General features: G+C 39.0%; 3 protein-coding genes across 5 annotated transcripts in view; 1 reads left to right on the forward strand and 2 right to left on the reverse strand.

Annotated features, from left to right (window-relative positions):
* LOC129744582 (pantothenate kinase 3) overlaps nt 1–5,378 on the reverse strand; it is a 61,861-nt gene extending 56,483 nt beyond the window's left edge. For both annotated transcript variants that reach the window (XM_055737196.1, XM_055737191.1), the window contains exon 1: nt 4,525–5,378. In XM_055737196.1, the coding sequence (XP_055593171.1) occupies nt 4,525–4,576 (52 nt within the window). In that variant the 5' untranslated portion in view covers nt 4,577–5,378. The remainder of the gene's footprint in view (nt 1–4,524) is intronic.
* A 1,011-nt stretch (nt 5,379–6,389) lies between these two features.
* Nucleotides 6,390–7,626, forward strand: LOC129747340 (NF-kappa-B-repressing factor-like). The gene is made up of 3 exons (XM_055741497.1): nt 6,390–6,930; nt 6,991–7,355; nt 7,417–7,626. The coding sequence occupies exons 1-3, from the start codon at nt 6,475–6,477 to the stop codon at nt 7,583–7,585; spliced, it is 990 nt and encodes a 329-aa protein (XP_055597472.1). The 5' UTR covers nt 6,390–6,474; the 3' UTR covers nt 7,586–7,626.
* LOC129747339 (uncharacterized) lies at nt 6,838–9,021 on the reverse strand. Of its 2 annotated transcripts, none has more exons than XM_055741496.1 (5): nt 8,911–9,021; nt 8,640–8,832; nt 8,468–8,591; nt 8,145–8,410; nt 6,838–8,064 (listed from the first exon to the last, which is right to left on the reverse strand). In XM_055741496.1, the coding sequence occupies exons 1-5, from the start codon at nt 8,938–8,940 to the stop codon at nt 7,622–7,624; spliced, it is 1,056 nt and encodes a 351-aa protein (XP_055597471.1). In that variant the 5' UTR covers nt 8,941–9,021; the 3' UTR covers nt 6,838–7,621. The 2 variants fall into 2 exon arrangements, with proteins under 2 accessions (XP_055597471.1, XP_055597470.1); XM_055741495.1 differs by having other exon boundaries at nt 8,145–8,422.
* Between the last annotated feature and the right edge of the window lie 12,776 nt (nt 9,022–21,797).

The following is a 21,797-nucleotide window of genomic DNA, read 5'->3' on the forward strand; positions in this document are numbered from 1 at the left end:
GGTTTCACGAATTTCTTTTAAAGGGCATTTTTAAACGTACTCAAAAATCGTTAAAAAAATCCAGCTATAATAATTAAAGAACAATTCATTTCGGAAGCATGTGTCTAAAAGCTCATAAGCGAAGCGATTTTACAATTATTCCAAATGGTAGTACAATAATATTTGATCAATCTTAATATTCAATGGCACATTATTATTTCTGTTTTATTCATTTTTCTATTTAGAATTATATAAATCTTCTGGAAACGCTCTTAATAGAATAAGTGAATTTATCGGACATTAGATAGGCTGGTATGAATCATATCCTACTTTTTGGTGCAACGATCATGTTTTCTACTTCAGAAATTTCCCACAGGGAATTTCAAACATCACGCGAGTCGAGATAATATTTGAAAAAGATCTGTGAGCCGGTGCAAATAAAACCGGCTTTCTTTCTCTTGAAAAAGAAAATCTTTAAAATGCATAAAAAATCATTAAAATGTCTTTTTTAAATTGAAATAAAAAAGATTAACCGTTAGGATAGAAGCTACAAACCGCCGCTTTCATTTGAAAGGGAGAATTTTGAAATTTCCTTATTACTTTTTATTTCGTTCATAAATGCTTTTCACATGTGGTCGATTCCAGCCGGTTGCATAAGCTGGGATGCCATGCGTTTTAATTGGAATGGTTTTTCGTTGGTAACAATCTTTTTTTTAATTTTTATATTTTAAAATTTAATTTGTTTGCAAGATTAAGAAACTATGTTCTTCATTTATATTAAAACTCTACATAGCTACCTATAAATTTCAACTTCGTTTTTAAGGTTGCCGCTACAAGTAAAAGCAAAGCATAGCTCGAATGCTATAAATAAAATCATATAACTTTTTTCTGCAAAATTGATCAAAAAAACTTTCGGTAATTTAAAGATACTAAATTTGTAAAATTAGGCCCGGTGGATCCTTATAATTTTAATTCTGAATTTTAGTGTTTCCCAGCTTAGTTGTCTTTGCGGTGTTAATATTTATAATAATCAAATATTTAGCTATTCAGATTTTGCTATATTTTTTTATAGTTTCTTGTTATGTCCAGAAGATTTGAGATGTTTTTTTCTGGCAAGCACATTAAGCCATTGGGGGTTTTTTGAAGAATTTTGAGCTTGGGCATTTCAATGTTTGCGGTTCTTTTCCATGATTGCAAAACTTTGTATCAACGTTTTTAAGAGATTTAAAAGTACATTACTGTAGGAAATTCAATTTCATAACTTGCATGTCTTAAATCCTCTGAATACGAGCGAGACTCATCAACATATTTGGTCATAAAAACTTTTTACTCATTCTGTAAAACTTTCATTAAACTAAGACATAAATGTTATAATCAGATTCTTACAAGTCATGATAATACATTCTTCAGAAAGATGTTTAAAAATCAAAACTTTCATTCACAATCAACGTTAACATTTCACACTGAGATTCAAAAGGAAAAACCTCACTCGATAAAATATTAACTGAACGAAATTTCGCAACTTTGCTTAAGACATAAATAAAAAAAAACAAATTCTCATCATCAACCTGATTGTACTGAGCTTTTAATAGTATGTTCTCTATAAAAATGTTTAAAAAAAGTATTACTGGCCTTTAACATTCATCAAGAATAACTGACAGTTTTTAAAAAGTCGTGGTATGTTCAGCTTTTTCTGAACTATAAAACTTGTTTCATTGTTCAAGAGCTTGCACAAATATTATTCCATGGCATCTCTGCCTTCCAAAAAGTAGTTTTTCTGCTCGTGATTCTCAGTCTGAGAAGGCAATGACATTCAAGACAAAAACCGTTTGTGATACTCACGATGAGATTACCTTGCATCACACTGAGATTCAAAAAGGGAAAATCTCACTCAAAAAAATCTCATGAGATTTCGCAACCTTGCATTCGAGGAACTGAAGAAAGTATGGGTTTACATGCAAAAAACGGTTGAATCACAGGATGTGCACAGAATTTTATGACCAAGTTAAGGCCAAGGTGCGGGCATTTGCGTATGGACTGTAAATAAAATATGAGTAAAATGTTAATAGTTATTTTTCAATGATGAAAACTCGAATTTTGCGAATCAACTTTGTGTGTGGCAATTTCATCGTGGTAACCCTTTAGAAAATTATTTCAACAAATGGTATAACGACACTTTTGGAAGTTATTACGGTCTATCCTTAAGCTGGATATAACTCTCTTCAAGCTTTGGAATTCTGTCCTGCTGCAAGGAATCGCACGATTCTGGGGATAGCTTCTTCGTCTGTTGTCTCGAGCAGCACTCGGATGCGTCCTCTCCCGTGATGTAATACTCGGAACTGATTGATCCAGTGTTGGACGTGCTGCCAGTTTGTGTGGCTTGGTTTATTGTCATACCGCACACCTGGGGGAGGAAGACTGAATAAAAAAAGAAAAAAATCTTTCAAACGTCAAATTTCTCTCATCAATCTACCGACCAGTGCGAAGGTTCAAAATTTTACTTTCTTATTTAGTGATTTTTAATAAAACTTGTTTGATGCTGAAAAGCACTTGTTTTACATAAAACAATGATTTAATTAGGTTTTTCTTTGCTCTGGCAAATTCTGGTATGATCAGACGTATTGAGTCGCTCAAATTTCGTCAAAGTTTTTAAGCTGATAAACAAAAATGGTTTGATTAACGGTTCTTCTAAAAATATAGCTAAATCTAAATTTAGCACCTAAACAACTGAGTTACATGACTCGCTACACGAAACTGATCATCCAAAGTTAAAATTTGAACGATTACAAATCTTTTCAACAATTGCTGGCTTTTTGCCGAACAGTAAAAAACGATACAGAAAACGATACAGAAAACGATACAGAAAACGATACAGCAAATTTCAGTCTTCCTCCCCCAGACCGCACACAACCCAGGCCGCCGACCGTGGCCTAGAGGATAGCGTTCAAGTCTTCTAAACCAGAGGTCATGAGATCAAGTCTTGGTCACGGCAAACATAGTACTCTTTCTGTGGGTTGGTGGTGTTAGCGTTAGTAAAATGCTAGCCATTATATCCTTGAAAGATGTACGCTTAGTCTTAAGTAGAATTTAGATCTCTTCGAAGAATCATGAAGTTTCACTGAGATCCTACATGTTTGTGTTCATTTTTTAAACCCTTAATAACTTTACTGTCTCAGCTCATATCATTTTACGGTATTGGACGGACCTCTTTAAAATGACGTCTCATTTCAGGAAACCAGAAACTAAGAACAATTAATCAAACGTTTTTATAAGGGGACACAACAGTCTACAAAATGAGACGATAAGAAAAATAATTTTTAACACCTCACAAAGGGGTGAGGCATAAAAGGCAATAAAAGGCATAAAAGATTCTACACTCAGAGGAAATCTTATTACAAATTTCATAAGATACATCTTATGAACCGCTTTTTTGCGTCTAAACTAAATTTTCATAAGAGTCTTATGAAATTCTTTCAATATTCATACGAAGTTCTTATGAAAAATAGAAGAAGCGGCATTGTGAAAAAATAATGAACACATTCATCCCATCAGTCATTTTCTCATCGTCGTACCAAGCACTTGTTTTTCTCAAAGTTGAAGTTGATTTTGTTATTCTACATGGTAAGTTGATTTTTTGTGAACGTTCAAATTATTTGTTAACTAGAACACATATTTTAATGTTTACTTTTCAGCATGTTGATCGGCGAAAAGGATAAGTTTAATGAACCAGGTGCGGCAGAATGACAGTTGGAACCATGCCTGAATGTGCTGCTAATGGTGATCATGGTGTAATTTTAAACAAATAACAAATTACCCAGAAAATAAACTGAATGTTTTTAACATCAATTATCTTGATATTTACTCATCAAAGGTAAAATTTACTGTTTCCATAAGACCCTCTTATGAAAAGCAACAACCCCTCAATGAAGCAGGTGTTCATCTGAAGAATTCATTCGCTTCATAAGACAATCTTATGAATTTCATAGATTTCTCTTATGGCGCCACTTCATAAGAGAATCTTATGGTATATATAATAGTATTTTTCTGAGTGTAGCGTTGCTATCATATAGCATTATATACTTTTAATTCATTGTTATTACAATTTAGTGCACTATTGCACTTCACTTATCGTTGAAATAATAGAAAAATAACTAGAAAAAAAAAATAAATATGACTAAAGTACTAAAAGAAACCATTCAAGAAGGTTAGTGCGGAAGGCGTATAGGTTCTGCAATCACCTACCTCATCTCAAGAGGTATCGCATGGAAGGGATTAAACATCACCACAACCACCACCACCAACATTTATGTAGTTTTCAACGGTTGGTTAATGGAGAAGAAATTTCAAGATGACTCATATTGCGGAAAAACTAGTTCGAGGGCAGTCTACAGTGCAACTACCTCGTCACACCAAAGATCCCTAGATAATGTTATAAAAGGCAAGTCCTTTATGAAATTTTTGAATAGTTTAATTTTAATAATTATCATCTGATTTTCATCTGAATCTAAAAATTTTAATTTATCAATGAAATCATAAAAATCTTACCTTTTCTTACGACTTTGGAAGGGGTCGAAAGGCTTGGATTACAACCGGCCATACCGTTTTCGATTCAGCTTGATGGATGAATAGTGCTCAATTCTCGCAGAATTTTTACTTTAACTTCGTTGTGTTCTGATGAATCTGCCGTTTTGCTTATATCGAGAGTAATTCAATCCTCGAATAAGTGTGGAACAAAAAACATTGCACAAGCACCACAGATAAGGTTTCAACTTCCGTAGTTTTTAACACTCAGCGAATATTTCTGGTACACAATGTATCTTTAAGTTTCCACTTGTCCTTTCCGAAACCGATACGTAAAACGTGTTTATACGGCCGTTGGAATGATTTTTAGAGTAGGTCCGTTTGAAAAGTTTGAAACAATCGTTTCGTAATCTTTAAATTGCTGTGATTCATTCATAGGGATTGATCCCGTTTGTCTCGAGCCCGAGTTCACTACCCCCGGAAGATACACGACCTTGGTCACTTCCTCCGAAACAACGATATTCGCTAAATACGCAAATGACTCACTTTACACCGCGAAACGAACAGTATTATTTATCCGATGATCTGTGGGTATTATTCAGTCATCCATCTTCCATTTACCCTGCATCGATAATTTTTCTTGAATAAGCTCACACGCAACGATCGTATTCAGAATTCAGCATTCGATTTTACTTTTCCTACCAAGAAAATAACTGGATTTATTTGTTCACTAACTGCTGCTTTTTTCACTTGGGTCCAGTGTAATACAATCAAGTTAAGTGCATCAAAGCTGATTTGATAAGTTTTGTGAAAATTTCAACCCACTTTCGCAATTTTCACTCGCACCATCAGCAGCACAGACACTTCGACTGTCAACATTCGAGTGTGCCAGGGCAGCAACCAGGGGGGGGAAGGAAAACTTCAGCAAACGTCAAAGCCAAGGGGTACTCGACAATATGGTCGAATTTGATGCGAGATCTCGCCGTCCGACGAAATGCAGTGATGCCAGGCACTAAGAAAAAAATTTAAAAAGTCCCATGAATTAAATAAAACAAATTGAACATAGTGTTTTTTTGGGGTTTTTAAACTTGTTTGCTTATTCATCCCGTTTAGCGAAAAGTGATAGCGGTGTGACCTTTGAATAGCAAACACTTGGTACCATGGTACAAAGACCTGTTAAGTGCTGGTAATTCTTGAGAGGTTCTTGAAGGTTTTCAATAACGAGCCTATAGTAAACAAAGAGACTATTTACTATAGTTTCTTTAGTTTTCAATCTAGGGGATGGCATTCTTCGTCATTAGATTTGACAACCAGCATAATAACGGGTCCATAAAATACGTGAAATTTGTCTATCAAGGACCTGAACTATATAATGTCAAATCCACGAGAATCACAACAAAAATTCTTCTCCTCATTGGTTAAATTTTGACATGCATTATGGAACACTTTGGTCCGTGCCAAAAGCGAAAATCGAAAAAAATTTGACATTTTCAACAAATGAGCGAAATAATAAACCATAAACTTCTCTCCTAATGGGTAGGAAAGAAGTAAAAGATTCTTGCTCGTAAAGAAAACGGATTAAATTTAATATTTCCTGTACCATGGAACTTAAAATAAACAAACAGACTAATGATATTCATAAAACGAAATTTCTTTCAATTTCGCGCAAACAAAAAAACAAATACGCTATAAATTTTAAACTTAAATTTGTAGGCACTTCACACTTGTTGTAACCGTATCTGTTATCCGTCCCCTTTAAAACTGCACTGAGAGTTTAGTTTTCGACCAAATAAACTAAACCCATTTTTTCTCAAATTCATTTCGCCTTGTGATTGTGATGTTCTCGGTCTCTTGCCGGCGTGAATTTGAAAAAGGTAAACAAAGGATTCACGGCGTGCGGGTCTGGAAGCACGTTTTCTATTAAATTGTCGTTTTCTGTTTAATTGGAATAGTTTTGTTCGCTCAATTGTTAAAATGAAAGTAGAAGCTAAAACCGACAAAACCAAGCGGAAACTGTCTAGAAAACAAAAAATTGTGAACCGATTTATTAACAGCTGGGTAGAAAGTGATAACAACACATTAAAACAAACAGAATCATTCAATAAAAATGTAAAGCCAAACGAAGATGAGAATTCAAATGTAAATTCGGCTGTCGCACAGTTTCAAGACCCACATCTGGATCCAGCTAACATCGAAAGAATTCGGAATGTCATCGGATACATGTACAACGATGATAGAATATCACTCAAGTTAACTTTTGAACAGGCTGGTTTATTGCTTGAACCGACCTACGATGAGAAAAGTAAAATTTTTAGATTCTTGGTCAATGATAAGGAAATCTGCCAGGCCTCTGGAGAACAACAAGAAGCACACACCAAAGCTCGTAACAAGTTGGTGGAAATCCTAAACTACTATTGCTACACCGTCAAGGTTTGGAAGGATTTATGAAAATATACTATTTCATAATTTGAACATTTTTCATCTTTTCAGAGATTGAAGGAATTTCACACTCGAAGAAATGTTTTCCAAAAGATAATAGCAAATCAGCCGAATGATAAACACAAGTTCAAGGACAATGCCCTAAAGGAGGGGAACATTGGTTTCCAGATGCTTCAGAAGCAAGGTTGGACCGGTGGCTCCCTGGGTGCCAGCGAGAATGGCATTTTGGAACCGATAGGAGTCAAAAAGAAGACGGACAAATCTGGTCTTGGAGCTGTCGAGGAACCACAAGGTCCGCAAAAGATTCCTCTGGAAGCATTCTTTTTGGCAATCAAACGATACGCTTCCGGAAATGCTTTGTACGACCTTGTATTCAGCACCCAGTTTTCCAAACATCAAGTTATCAAATTGAAAGAGTAAGTTAGAAGGATAGTTTTTTGAGGGAGGTTTAATAATATTTTGAATCTTCTATTTTAGCTACGCTTCTACGCTTAAACTGTTTCCTCAAATAATTGGAAAGAAGAAGCAATTGGTTATTAGCAAAAAACTAACTATTAGTCAGATAAAAATCGGAGTAATTAAAGGTCACTCGGACCTTTGCGCCAAATACGCAGTTATTCCGCCATTATGTGAGAAATATAAGTAAGAGAAACAGAATATATACCTACTATAACGTTCAACTTCAAATGGATTGTTTCATTTTTCGTATCGCTGCTTCAACCCAATCGTACTCTATGAGTTCCACCAAATGTTCAGCCGTTTCTTTGAGCTGTTGATTGTTGATTCGGACAATCTGCTTGACGATTGCTTTCGGTATTTTATGCGATATTTCCGCTCGCTCTCGATAGTCTGGTGCACTTTTGATCAATCTTATTAACAGACCGATTGAGAGTGCCAGAATGTCCTCGGTATTGGTAGGGTTTAAACATTTGATAACGTTTTTCAGTCGATTTTCGTCACTCATAACAAAACGCGCTCCGTTCTCCTCCAAACAAATATTGTAAACGAATGTCAAAGACATTCGCTTCAACACTCGGCCGCCTGGCATCTGGAACAGGTCCATAGCATGAAGCAAACTGTTTACCAAAAGTAGCCCATCCGTTTCTCCGGACAAGTGAACTCTACCTAAAAATATGTTTTTAAATACAAAACAAGTCATTAAATGTTAAAATTGTTAAATTTTAACAGTTTGGATTAGAACAAACCTTCCGGGAAGGCTGCCACATTTGTGAGAACCCCACAGATCGATGCCAGGAAGTTATAGTCATCCGTTTCGGGTGATATTTGCAAACCGGAAGACTGGCGTGCTACAAAGCTACTCAGCACGCAGTTGGCCAACCCGAGGAAATCTCGCAAGCAGTCCGTTCCAATGGTGGACTTAACGCTATCGTGATTTTTGCACAACTTCCACAGCAACGCTCCCATGGTGCAACCGATCCAGGAAACAGACTCGAACTGTCCCAGGGCCTGGCTAAGGAAGGTTCTATATTAAGATTAGTGATATTTTCTGGATTTGTTTCTATCTTACTGTTTAATAGTTGCTTGTTGGCTCTCCAACTCAGCGATGCGTCTCTCTTGTGAGTTCAATTTTTGGTCCGCGTTCCTAAGCTGAACTTTCAAGCGCTGATTTTCGTCAGTTTTGTCCGTTATATCTACAAATGCACTGATTTTGAAAAAGTTTAAAGAAAGGAACAACTTACCATTAACAACGGTGGAAATTATTGTGAAGGTTCGATCCAAAGAAGTGCACATAATCTGGCTAGCCGATTCCAATCGACGGATATCATCTTGCAACAGTCGGTACTCAGCCGTTTCAGATGTCACGTGGTTTAGTATTTGAAGCAGCGCAGAAACATTGCTATCGAACTGAGACAAGCAGTTACCCACCTCCATCTGCGATGATTTGGTATTTAAGTGGAAATAATAAATCCTCAAAGAAACGACATGTTAAAACCCCCAAAAATGGCTTACCAGGAGATTTCCATCAACATCGTCATTCATTTTGATGGAAAAGATAAAGGAAAACGTGAAAATTTCCAAAAATAACAAAAAGCGAGCTACGGTTGCATCATATAACCGTGCAACAAAACTTCGGTTGTTTAGCTTATGACGGCTCGCATCTCTTTTTTTTTCAAACTAGACCGATTCAAGTAAATAAATAGCATGATAACCAGTGATGGTAAATTTCGCCCGTCACGCTTGACCCGATTAGTTTTGTTTCATCAAACGACTGGCACTGTTCTCAATTGACGGAGCCTCACTACTCGCATGACGGACAAAGCACGACAACAATCAACATTTCTCCATCATCGACTGGCGAAGCTCCTACACATGGTCAAAATTTCTCCTGAGAGTGACTGGCAAACCCGCATACTAAAAAACCATATCTCAAACAGTCTCTACGATACATCTACGGTTTTAGAAATGGTGATTGTATCTGTAAACGTAGCTGTTCTTCTAAACTTTACTTCGCCAACGATAGCAGACGAAATATGAACGTTTATGTAAAAACGTGCGATGGTAACTGGAAAGGTGATAGAATGATATGAACGATTTCCTTCAATTTTTCTTTAATCGTTAAACTGAACTCGAACCGTTAAACAAACCGTTCATCCCCTCTGTCATACTTGTCAAACTCGCACGTCAAAATCAACCCCCTGGCAACTTGACAGTTCTGGCGAGTTTCGTGTGCCTGATTCAAAATCGCAGATGTCGCATGTGTACCGCTTGTTTACGTACTTTTCGAGCCATGCGTATGGAAAGGGCCCATCATCAAATGTGGTGCGAATCAGGCAAATTCATAACTTTCGAATGAATGAAGAAAAGATTCAACCGAAATTATTATACACATTCAATAATCTACCTATTCATTTATTGTATAGAAACAGTTTTTCCATAAAACAAGAAATGTTCTGCTATAATGTGAAAGTTTTACCATTCTAAAATTTTTATATGTATCACAGTTTATGAAAATCACTTGATGATTGTTGTGATAATGTTTTGTTTTACATTTATTGTGTACGATTGTCCACAATAGTTTCGGTGGAAGGGATACTTGTTCCGAAAAACTGCCGATTATCAGTGGATTATTTTGAACAGTCCAGAAGTTTTAGACCTAATAAATGACACAAAGATTTACATCTGTGAGTCGTTTGCATCGACTTTACTTTTGAAAACAGATCGTTTTTACATAACTGAGCTAAAAATTTTTAAATTCGAATAATTTTTTCATTTGTTGAATCAATTGAAAGAGAATATATTTCAATATGCGTCCTTCCGACATGTTAAGTCGCTTGATTTTCGATTTGACAGAACCAGAGAACCAGAAAAAACAGGCACACGCGATTTGTATGGGAAACGTCAAGTTGCCAGGGGGTTGGTCAAAATCAACGAATCGCCCGGTCAGAGATGCCAGTTGGTTTTGTGCAAAATTCGTACACAATTATGATAATAATTTTTTGTTTTACTATCTTTATACTAAACGAAGTTCAGCTCTTGATTTATGCCGATGACATAGTGCACGCCGATGCGAATCAGCGGATGCGAATGCGATGCGAGGCGAATCAGCGGTTGCGAATTAATGCGGAGAACCACATTTGAGGGAAATGTAAGTGGATTACTTAGGTCGATGACTAGTGAGTGCGATACGATGCGAACCGGGGAATGCGATTGAATGCGGTGAACCACGTTTGATGAAAATGTATGTGAATCGCTTAAACCTGACATACTCAACGCGGCAAAGCAGGTGTCAATTTGTTCCGCCGCTCGAGTTCGCATAGGCTGCGTCCGTAATTTCGCATCGCATGGCTCTCACTGGCCGATGACATAGTGAGTGCGATGCGATGCGAATTGGCGGAAAATTTACGGACGCAGCCTATGCGAACTCGAGCGGCGGAACAAATTGACACCTGCTTTGCCGCGTTGAGTATGTCAGGTTTAAGCGATTCACATACATTTTCATCAAATGTGGTTCACCGCATTGAATCGCATTCACCGCATCGCATCGCATCGTATTCACTATGTCATCGGCCACTATGTCATCGGCCTGAACCTGACATTAAATGCGACGAAGGAGATGCCAATTTGTTCCACCGCTCCAGATCGTATCGGTCGCGTTCGCCAATTATCGCTCTCACTATGTCATCGGCCTTACAAGATACTTTTAATAACGCTCATTATGCAAGATGCAGCATGCATGCAAAAAGACGACCTAGAAACATCAACGCTATAATTTTTTTTTAACTTTCACATATTAATTTCATATCGGTACAATTTGGCAAAATCGGTCTAATCGGCACCACTGCCCTCATCTGGAAGAGATACACAAGAACACAACAATTTTCGTCCATCCGAAATCTGGATTCTGCAAGATTCTACTCGCTGATTCTTCTGCGGGAGCTACCGGAATTAATTACCGTAAGTAGTAACAAACAAATTCTAAATATAATCTAAATATAATGTAATAAATTGATTCCAGCTTCCTCACTCATTCATAACCCGGGTGACGATGGCTTCCCGGCATTCCATAGCGCTGGAGCTACGCGAATCCATACCCTATGCCCATGGCCGGGTAGGATCTTCCTGCAAGAATCAAATTATGGGATATCAATCCGTTTAAATTTCTCACCGACAACCGTATGTAAGTGTTAACCAAGTTCAATAAAGATAATGAGAAAAAATTGAATTGATATCAAACATCCGAAAATCCCATCTATGTGTGTGTGAGACCGCCATTGACGTATACCGTTCTGGATAACGTTGGAAAATACGTTATTTTGAATCGTTCGATAGCTATTACTGTTACTGTTTAGATAAAAGATTACTCTTCGGAAAACTGTTATATTAACAGTTTGGTTGTCTAAATACGTTTTGCAAGAGCGTTTTCTGGACGTTATTCATACTATTTGTAATACAGTTCGTCCATATAGAGGTTTTAACAGTTTTAAACAGTAACATAACTTAACGCCATATTCAACAGACCGTCGTTTTGGAATTCAAGATAAGTGCAATGTTTTTTATGGTTTCAGATATCATTTTCTAAACGTTTTTTTACACTGTTTCTTAACGTTTTATAACTACTACAGGAACTGTTTTGTTACAATATTTTCGTATTCGGGAATCTCTTCACACTTCGACCGGCTGCTGACGGCAGGTACAACTAATTGAACGACTTGCTGGCAGAGAGCAACAATAGCAATAAAAAACTGAAAACGAGCTTGCTGGCAGGAGCAACAATAATAATAAATGCTTTTCTTGTTCCTCTTCGGTCGTCTTCGGCTTGCTGGCAGGAGCAACAATAATAATAAATGCGTTTCTTTTTCGTCATCGGTCGTTTGAATGCGATTGCTTGACTAGGTTATTATTTTAGCTTCAAATGAATGACTGGCAAACGAAGTGACTGGTCGTTAAGGAACAGTCAATTGAGTTTGACGGACCAAGAGGCTTCACAGTCACAGCTTCACGCCTCATGACGATGATATTTGCCAAGCCTGATGATAACTATAAATTCCTCCTCATCATCTTACTTGAATAAAAAGCCCATTTTATTTTTCCAAATTTCAATCATTCAATACATTCTGTTCGCGAACGACGAGTGAGACAGACGCGTTTTTAAGCATATCGAGTGGAATAAAAAATAGACATTTAAAAGTGATTCTGGAAGTGAATTAGATTTACAGAAAGACTTCTTCGAATCATTTAAGTGCTTTGTGAAGTAGAAGTGAAAAGAAAACAGTGATTAACAGAGATTTCTCTGTAGAAAAAGCACGCCATTGGCGTGGGTAAAATCCAAAATGGCGGATCCACCTAACTCAATTAGGAAAGCGAGGGAACTCACCGACGATAATATGGATGAACCTGGAGCAGCTAGCTTAGAGCTACAGCGAGTGCGACGGGATGAAGAACGTGGTTCAGCGAAGAAAGAGTTCATCAACATCACCTACACACACGCGGATTCGGCCCCGTATAGGGTTTATTTCGAACTAAAGGAACAAGTAGAAGGAGCGCGGATTAACAAATTCATGGTTGGTTCAACTCTACGGAAAAAGGAGAAGTTCAAGCAAAACATAATAGACATGAAGCAGAATGGAAGGAACCGTATCATGGTTTACTTTAATAGTTTTGTCAAGGCAAACATGATTATGGAGGAAGTAAACAAAGACCCAAGTAGCGTCTTCAAGGCATATGTGCCGCAACATCTGGTTTGTGTGACCGGAATTATTTTTGGAGTCCCGACGGAGATCGATCCCGAAGAGATTTTAGCGGTTATTGAGTGTGATGTTCCCATTGTCAATGTTCAACGCTTGACACGGTATGTTGATAAAAAACCAGTACCCACGAATCGCATAAGTGTGATGTTCAGATCGAATGAGCTTCCAGATAGAATTCGATTGTTCGCTTGCTCAACCCGAGTGAGACCGTTTTTTCAAAAACTGATTGTCTGCGAGAACTGCCTCAGGTTTAATCATCGGGCAGACAATTGCAGAGGGAAAAAACGATGTGGGCGATGTGCTGTCCAACACGATAATTCTGAAGACTTCGCAAAATGTAATAACCCGGTAAAATGTGCACACTGTAAATCTCCCGATCATATGTCGCAACACGATGAGTGTCCTGAAAAAGAAAGACAAAAGAACATTAAATCGTTGATGGCAAAGCGAACGGTGACATTTGCTGAAGCGACTGAACAGCCCAAGCAACCAAAAGTCGCGTTTTTACTTAACTCCGAACTCCGAAGTTCACATTTGGCTTAAAAAATGTATTACGGGAACCTCAGGTGACTCTTGTCGCGCAAAAGTTACTCAGGAACTTCCATCGCCCTTTGAAAGGTTAAACTATCGATAACGGAACTTCTAAGCGCTTTTAATGGAACTTCTTTCAAGAAGGTCGATAACGTTCGCGTTACATTCCAAAACGCACCATTAAGATACTTGAAGGCGTTTTAAAGAACCTGTATGGGAAATCTAAGCGACATGTCAAAAATGTTTTTCAAGAAGGTTGATAACGTTCGCTTAACATTCTAAAGCGCACCATTAAGATACTTGAAGGTGCTTTAAAGAACCTATATGGGAATTCTAAGCGACATGTCAAAAATGTTTTTCAGGAAGGTCGATAACGTTCGCGTAACATTCTAAAGCTCACTATTAAGATACTTGAAGGTGTTTTAAAGAAACTATATGGGAATTCTAAGCGACATGTCAAAAATGTCTGTCAATTTCTTGTCATGGTATTTGTTTTGTTTATATCTGTACTGATATTTACAAATGGAATTCAAGATTTTTTCGAATTTTTCTTATAAATGTTAAATAAGATATTCGAATAAATTTTTGATGATGCGAATTTTTGTTATGATTCATATTGTGTACTGAAAGTCCTTTGAACGAAATAAGGTACCTTCTATTGACCAACCCACTCAATCATCTCAAATGACATTAAGTTTAAATACTAATTATTTCAGTGGCAATTAGCTATTGCTGGATTGGTCGAGAGGCTGGTGAGTTTCATTGCAACCTAGAGAGCAGCGGTTCAATTCTCTAGGCGTGTAAGCAGCTTTTGTAATCAAAACAATATAATTAAAATCAATGAGATAGACCATGATAGACCGGCAGCCTAGCAATCTGACATGTGGTTGTCAGAGCAATCTGTCAAATGGATTTTTTTTTTCGGCGCGTAGAAGTTTCTTGACATTCTCTTAGAAGCTGAATAGCGTTCTCTACAGCCCCCTAAACAAACTTGAAAGTAGCTTTAAGAACTTAAATTTTGGGCTGATTAGCATTCTCTTCAGACACAAACGAGAGCTGATTAAGCTTCTATGGAACCTTTTTAAGGGAATTCTGGTTGCTTGGGAGGTGCCTATTTGGACCCAGAATTCTTATTCTGCCTTGGAAAATCTGGATGAGTTTCCATCGATCGAAAACTCTTATGCCAATATAACATCGAAGAAACACGGCGTCTCTCATAATCTACGTGAACAATGGCAACTAACAAACTTGGAACGAAGAAAAATTGTACCCGCAGTCAAAGTATACCCGGACAGACCCAATGGCAAGCCAGTTGGAGGAAAACGGCTTAGATCCGACAATCTCGCAAATACGGATAAAACCATGACTGAACGCAACAACATCATCAAGGAGGTAAACACCGGACAAAAGTCGACAGGCACACCAACTAATCCGAACAACGTAGAGGAGAAAGAAAGGTGGGAGCATCTGATCCAGATGGCCACAAAAAAAGCAGAGATGACGGCTAGCCAGCAAACCCAAGCAACTGTAATGAGCTTCTATGCGGACTTCTTACAACAGCTTGGCAACGAGGAAACAACGAAAAGTAAGTTTAAAATGTGTACACAAAAGTACTTTAAATTAGCAAACTCGATTTACGACAAATAAATAAATATTAGTAACTTCAATCAGTAAAATAAAAACTCAGTTAGACATATACTTTAAAAACCTATACATTATACCAAAATGGCTACTATAAAAGTAATTCAGTGTAACATACAGAGCTTAGAAAAACATAAGGCAGAACTCACTAAAACTCTAGTTGAGGTTTCATACGATATTGCTCTTATATCCGAATCATGGATAAATGAATGTTACATCAATACAAATCGATACAAAATTTCCAAATATCATTTGATCTCTCAGGCAAGAGATGATCATTATGGGGGAGCAGCAATCTTTCTGAATAATAATTACAATTTTGTTAGAATCCCGTTACCCAACATCGGTCGTTGGACACAAGCCTGTGCTATAAAAATACTATCACTTGATCTGGTAGTTGTATCGGTGTACATGAGCCCATCTATCTCTACTGCGGAATTTGAAGAAGATGTAACAAAAATTTTTAACAGCGTTAGGAACTATAAAAAGGTTTTGATTGGAGGCGATTTTAACGCACATCACTACACATGGGGTAGTGAAGATTGTGACCGGAAAGGTACAATACTGATGAATGTAATAAATAACAGCAATACTTTGATTCTTAATGATGGCTCCTCAACTTTTATCCCCGTTCAACTAAATGCGAGGTCTTCGGCAATTGATGTCACGTTATGTTCGATTGAATTGATGTCAGCGATACAGTGAAATGTTAAAGATTTTAGTATCGGTAGCCATCACATGGTTATTGAAACATTGATAGGCAATATACAGCACAGGACTAAAAAGTACATTTACAACACAGCAAAAATATATGAAGAAATGGCTAAGTTAGATCCAAGGGAAATCAAAACTGTAGAGGATCTACTCCCAGTAGTCAGAAGGACCTATAAAGTTAACAGGAAAAAAGATACGAGGGAGCCTAAATTCTGGTGGACCGACGAAGTGGAGCAAGCGTGGAAAGAAAAATGCATAGCAAGGAAAAAATTTAACTCGCAATCGAACCTTCAAAATCTTTTAGAATTAAAAAAAAAGGCGTCGATATTCTTGAGGAAAAAGCGAGAAGAAACAAGGAAAAAAATTGAAGAGTTTCCTAAAGAATTGAATCCGTTCATTAGTTCCAAGGAATTGTGGTTAAAAGTTGGTAGATTGACAGGCAAGAGAGTTAGGGCGAAAGTTAACAATGTTATGTACGAGGATTCTAAGCTAGCTGAAGAATTCTTAGATCTTCATTTCGGCAAACATGATCCCCAGTTTTGGGAATGGCCAATTCCAGTTGCCACACAAGATTTAATGAACAAGAATAAATGGGATAGAATTCTAGCTAAAAAGAATAAGCATTCAGCTGCAGGTAGTGACCGTATTTCCTACGAAACATTGCGACACATCAACCCGGATGTGATTATCAACATAATAGACGATCTGAATAAAATGTGGAAGAGAGGTTTTATTGACGACACTCTTAAATCTATAAAAGTGGTAGCAATCCCTAAACCAGGGAGGGACCAAAATTTACCATCTGGAAAACGACCGATAAGCCTCATTCCTACAACCACAAAAATTATAAACAGTGCAGTATTAGAAGATCTCAATGCATTTATAGATAAAAATAAAATTCTGCCAGAAACATCATTCGGGTTCAGAAAGAACATGTCCACAACTACCTGTCTATCTTTCGTTGTTAATTCCATTAAAAAATATAAGAGAGAAAAGAAAATGGTTGCCCTTATCTGTGTGGATTTAAGTAACGCTTTTAACGCAGTAGATCCAAGCAAATTGGAAAATATTCTTATCAATCTGTGTATACCAGGAGACATAATAACATGGATATCCTCGTTTTTGATAAATAGAAAGATATCCCTCGAGATAAGAAACTTAACGATTTCCAGAACGATCAGTAAAGGTCTACCCCAAGGGGATGTTCTTTCACCTACGCTATTCAACCTGTACACGTTAGAACTACATAAGATCGATCATAGTGGAATAAATCTCGTTCAATTTGCCGATGATTTCGGCATCCTAGTGACAGGCAATAAATTAGACGAATTGAACAGAAACGCACAAGAATATATGAACAAATTCGTCGAAGTGGCAGAGTCTTTGAAATTTGCTATCAATCCTGAAAAAACTAAAGCAATCATCTTCCAAGCTAGCAACAAAAAATTAACGGTTAATCTCAAAGGAACCCAACTATTGGGGGTTTTAGCCACAATGGAATTAACAGCGTTGAAAAAATAAAGTACAACCGAACTACAAAAACGAATATAAACTTTATTGAAGAGCGACTTGTTCCGATTGTAGTTACACGCAGACTGAACATTTTTGTATGAACAAAGTAGCCAACGGTTTTACTGGCACCATAGAGACAAGCGTTGCCAATCGTTGTTGTTTTCCAGTTGTGAACATTACACGCTCAATACTCCTCCTTAATGGTCACGAACTCCAGCAAGACCAAGCATCCCAGAGAACTTCAGGACCTTGATCGGACCAAGCGGCTTTGTTAGAAGATCGGCGACCATCTCTTCTGTAGGGCAGTATTCTAGGTGGATCACTTTCTGCTCGCAAAGCTCTTTAACGTAAAGCTGCTTCACCTCGATGTGTTTGCTGCGGCGGTTAACTCGTTCGGAAGCAACAAACTTAATACAGCTTTGGTTATCTTCCAGAACCGTAACTGGACCAATATGTGGCTCACCAAGATCGCGAAGAAGACTCAAGAGCCATAACATTTCCTGACTTGTCTCGCTTAGGGCCATGTATTCCGACTCCATCGAAGAAAGGGTGACGCAATTTTGTAATCTGCTTGCCCAAGAAATTGCTCCACCGGCCAACAAGAACACAAATCCCGTCGTCGACTTTCGTGTTTTCGGGTCTCCTCCCCAATCAGCGTCGGAATAACCAATTAGAGAGCCACCAGTATCGCCGTATTCAAGCCGGTAATTCTTTGTTGCCATCAAGTATCTGACGACACGCTTCGCTGCTACCCAGTCGGCTTCCGTCGGTGCACACACTTTTCTACCAAGAATAGATGTGCTCACGGCAATGTCTGGCCGAGCACAAACCGCAACATATAGAAGTGCGCCAACCAGACTCCGGTATGTTGTTATGTTTTTCATCGCAGGACTTTCCACCGGAGTTTTGTAGAATCCTTCATCCATGGGGCATTTAGCTGTCTTTGCATCCCGCAAACCAAACTTTTCGGCAATTCGTTCGATATACCCTCGCAGCGAAATACCAAATTTTCCATCTGATTTGTTGATCTCCAAACCAAGGAAGAAATTCAAGTCTCCCAGGTCTGTCATTTCAAATTCTCGCTTCAAACTGTTGTAAACGTTTTGGATTTCAGATTCGGATTCACTCCCAACCAAAATGTCGTCAACATACACCAAACAATATACACGTTTTCCGTTTGATTCCATGGCGTACAAACACAAATCACTTTTACTCTGCACGAAGCCCAACCGCAAAAGAACCGTATGCAGCCGATGATTCCAGCATCGTGCCGATTGCTTCAAACCATAGATGCTTTTAGATAGCCGGCAAACCAAATGGTCCTTCCCTTTGGCTTCAAATCCTTGAGGCTGCTTCATGTAGAGCTCCTCCTCAAGATCACCGTACAGGTAAGCCGTCTTTACGTCAAAATGCTTCAGGTGTAGATTGCGCTTACTTGCCACAGCCAACAATGCTCTCAAAGTCGTTTGTTTCGTCACTGGAGCAAACACTTCGTCATAATCCTCTCCGAATTTTTGACTGTATCCTTGTGCCACTAAACGAGCTTTGTACTTCAACACTTTTCCCGCTGCGTCACGTTTGAGTTTAAAAACCCACCTGCACCCCACTGGTTTTCTTCCGGCAGGCAGTTCTACCAACTTCCAGGTACCATTACTTTCATGCGACTTCATTTCATCCGCCATAGCACTTTTCCACTTCACACTATCTTCACTTTTCAAAGCATCCTTCAGGGTTCTGGGTTCTTCCTGATCCTCGAAAGCCAAGAAAGTTTCGTCGATGAATCGCTGTGGCGGAACACCCTTGTTGACTCTTGCTGACCGCCTCGAAAATTCTTCAGTAGCAAAGCCATGAAACGATTCACCACCATCAGAAGCGTTTTCGTAATTGTCATCAGATGAATCACTTTCGTTGGATTCTTCGGCTTCAACACTATTCTCCTCCTCAGCCACAGGATTTGAATCTGCCTTACTGCTTAGTGGTATTTCCACCCACTCTCGCCGAGGATTTTCCGATTCTCTTCCACTATCAGGCTGCTCCGGCACTGTCTTCACATCAGCTTCCAGAAACTTTGCATCTCTGCTGATGGTTATCCGGTCAGTTTTTGGATCCAGGAAACGATACGCTTTTCTTCCTTCCGCGTAGCCAACAAACACCATTTTCACTGCCTTATTGTCGAGCTTCTTACGTTTTTCTTTAGGAACATGAACGTAAGCTTCCGAACCGAACACCTTGAGATGGCCATATGACGGTTTCTTCCTATGCCATAGTTCGTACGGCGTCTTGTTGATAGTTGACGATGGAAACCTGTTTTGTAGATAGTTGGCCGTACAAAGTGCTTCCGCCCAGTACTTCTTCCCAAGACCCGATTCGATTAGGAGACACCTTACCATTTCCATCTCATAACGATTTTTCCGCTCTGCCTTTCCGTTCTGTTGTGGCGAATAGGGTGCCGTCGTTTGATGCAAAATTCCGTTCTCACTAAAAAACTTCCGCAAAACTTCGCTAGAATATTCTCCTCCTCCATCTGTGCGCACTAATCTTGGAGCACGCCCAAATTGATTCTTCACCATAGAGCAATATTCCTTCACTTTTTCAGCTGCTTCCGATTTGGTCTTCAACAGGTAAACCACTGTGTACTTGCTAAAATCATCCACCATTGTCATATAAAACCGGTTTCCACTTGGTGTAGAAATTTCCATTGGCCCTCCCAAATCTGAGTGCACAAGATCACCTACAGCCACTGATTTGCTTTCCGATTTTCTCGGAAACGAAACCCGACTCATTTTTCCTTGACAACACACTTCACAAACACACTTTACCTCGCACTTTTTCAGGTTAAGGCCAAATCCCAAATCTTCACGGATAATTTTCTGGATTGCTTCCGGATCCCTGTGGCCGAAACGACGATGCCACAAATGTTCACACTGATCCGCATGTCGTGCCACCATTGCCCGCTCCGGGAACTGTTTCAGCCCATACAATCCACCGGATCTTTCCCCAACAAGCATCACTTTGCCGTTCTTCAAAACTTGGCAGCCCCCACTTTCAAAAAGAACACTGTACCCAAGATCGCAAATCTTGCCCACCGACAAAAGATTCCCAGCAAGTGAAGGCACATGATACACATCTTTCAGATGGACTTTCATTTTCTCACCACTGCCAGTCATGGAGACAATTTCCGCATTCCCCGAACCACTAGACTGGATCTTCGTGCCATCCGCAAGGCCAATTTCAATTTTCCTACCAGGATCAATTCCGATGAGAAGATTCGTGTCGCTGGTCATGTGGGATGTGGCGCCGGAGTCCAAGCACCACCGACTATTGCCACACCTCTCCATAGCAGCTAAACACATCTCGAATTCCTTAGGAACCTCCGCTGCCAAATTTGCCTTCGCGCCTTGCTTCGAAATTTTCCGCTGATCCTGTCGCTCCTTGGTGTATTTGCGACAAAAGCGCCGGATATGGCCTTCTTCACCACAGTGATGACAAACGATCTTCCTTTTGAAATCTCCACTGACCGTTTTCAAAACTTTCTCATCACTAGCACCACACTCCTGACGCCGACGAAATTCCTCCCGGAGTTTGCTTTTCACTAACTCAATCGTGAGCTCGGCTTCCGGACGATTTTCCAAAACGTTGATGAGAGTTCCGTACGATGGAGGAAGACTGGACAAAATCAATGCCATAAATTGTCGCTCTCTCAGGGCTTCACCCATAACCTCCAAACGGTTGTGCAGTGACGTCATCGCGTTCAAGTGTTCTGGGAGATTGCCCTCTTCGGACAGCCGCAAGGAACACAACTTCCGCAGAACATGCAAGGCTGTGCTCAACGACGCTTGCTCATGGATACTTTTGAGCGAATCCCACATCTCCTTGGCTGTCCTCTTCCGAATAATGTGGACCAACTGACTGTCATCCACTGCCAAGCCGATCATTGCACGAGCTCTCCCGTCGTTGAGGTCCCAAACAGCATCAGCTCTCTCAGGCTTAGGCGCAGTCACCATCTCCATTAATCCTTCCTTGAAGAGGAGCAGCTCCATCTTGAACCGCCATACTTCATAATTTTCGTCGTTCAGCTTATCCACTATCACTTTTGCGTCCGCCATTTTGTTCTTCACACACCGGCGTGACACACTTTTCGAAAGTCTGAATAAATGACGAAAATTCACTAATTTAGTCCGATTACACTTGCGTTTAACTTTTCCAACCTGGGCCCATAACCTATTGGGGGTTTTAGCCACAATGGAATTA

This window comes from Uranotaenia lowii, chromosome 2, assembly GCF_029784155.1.
Source record: "Uranotaenia lowii strain MFRU-FL chromosome 2, ASM2978415v1, whole genome shotgun sequence".
Lineage (NCBI taxonomy): Eukaryota > Metazoa > Arthropoda > Insecta > Diptera > Culicidae > Uranotaenia > Uranotaenia lowii.

Bases quoted from the DNA above. Each gene is read 5' to 3' on its own strand.
- LOC129747340 (XM_055741497.1), top strand. From the start codon at position 6,475: ATGAAAGTAGAAGCTAAAACCGACAAAACCAAGCGGAAACTGTCTAGA. The intron at 6,931-6,990 runs GTTTGGAAGGAT...TCATCTTTTCAG, and splicing joins ACTATTGCTACACCGTCAAG to AGATTGAAGGAATTTCACAC. The intron at 7,356-7,416 runs GTAAGTTAGAAG...CTTCTATTTTAG, and splicing joins CAAGTTATCAAATTGAAAGA to CTACGCTTCTACGCTTAAAC.
- LOC129747339 (XM_055741495.1), bottom strand. From the start codon at position 8,940: ATGAATGACGATGTTGATGGAAATCTCCTG. The intron at 8,833-8,910 runs GTAAGCCATTTT...AAATCATCGCAG, and splicing joins ATGTTGATGGAAATCTCCTG to ATGGAGGTGGGTAACTGCTT. The intron at 8,592-8,639 runs GTAAGTTGTTCC...GTGCATTTGTAG, and splicing joins AATTTCCACCGTTGTTAATG to ATATAACGGACAAAACTGAC.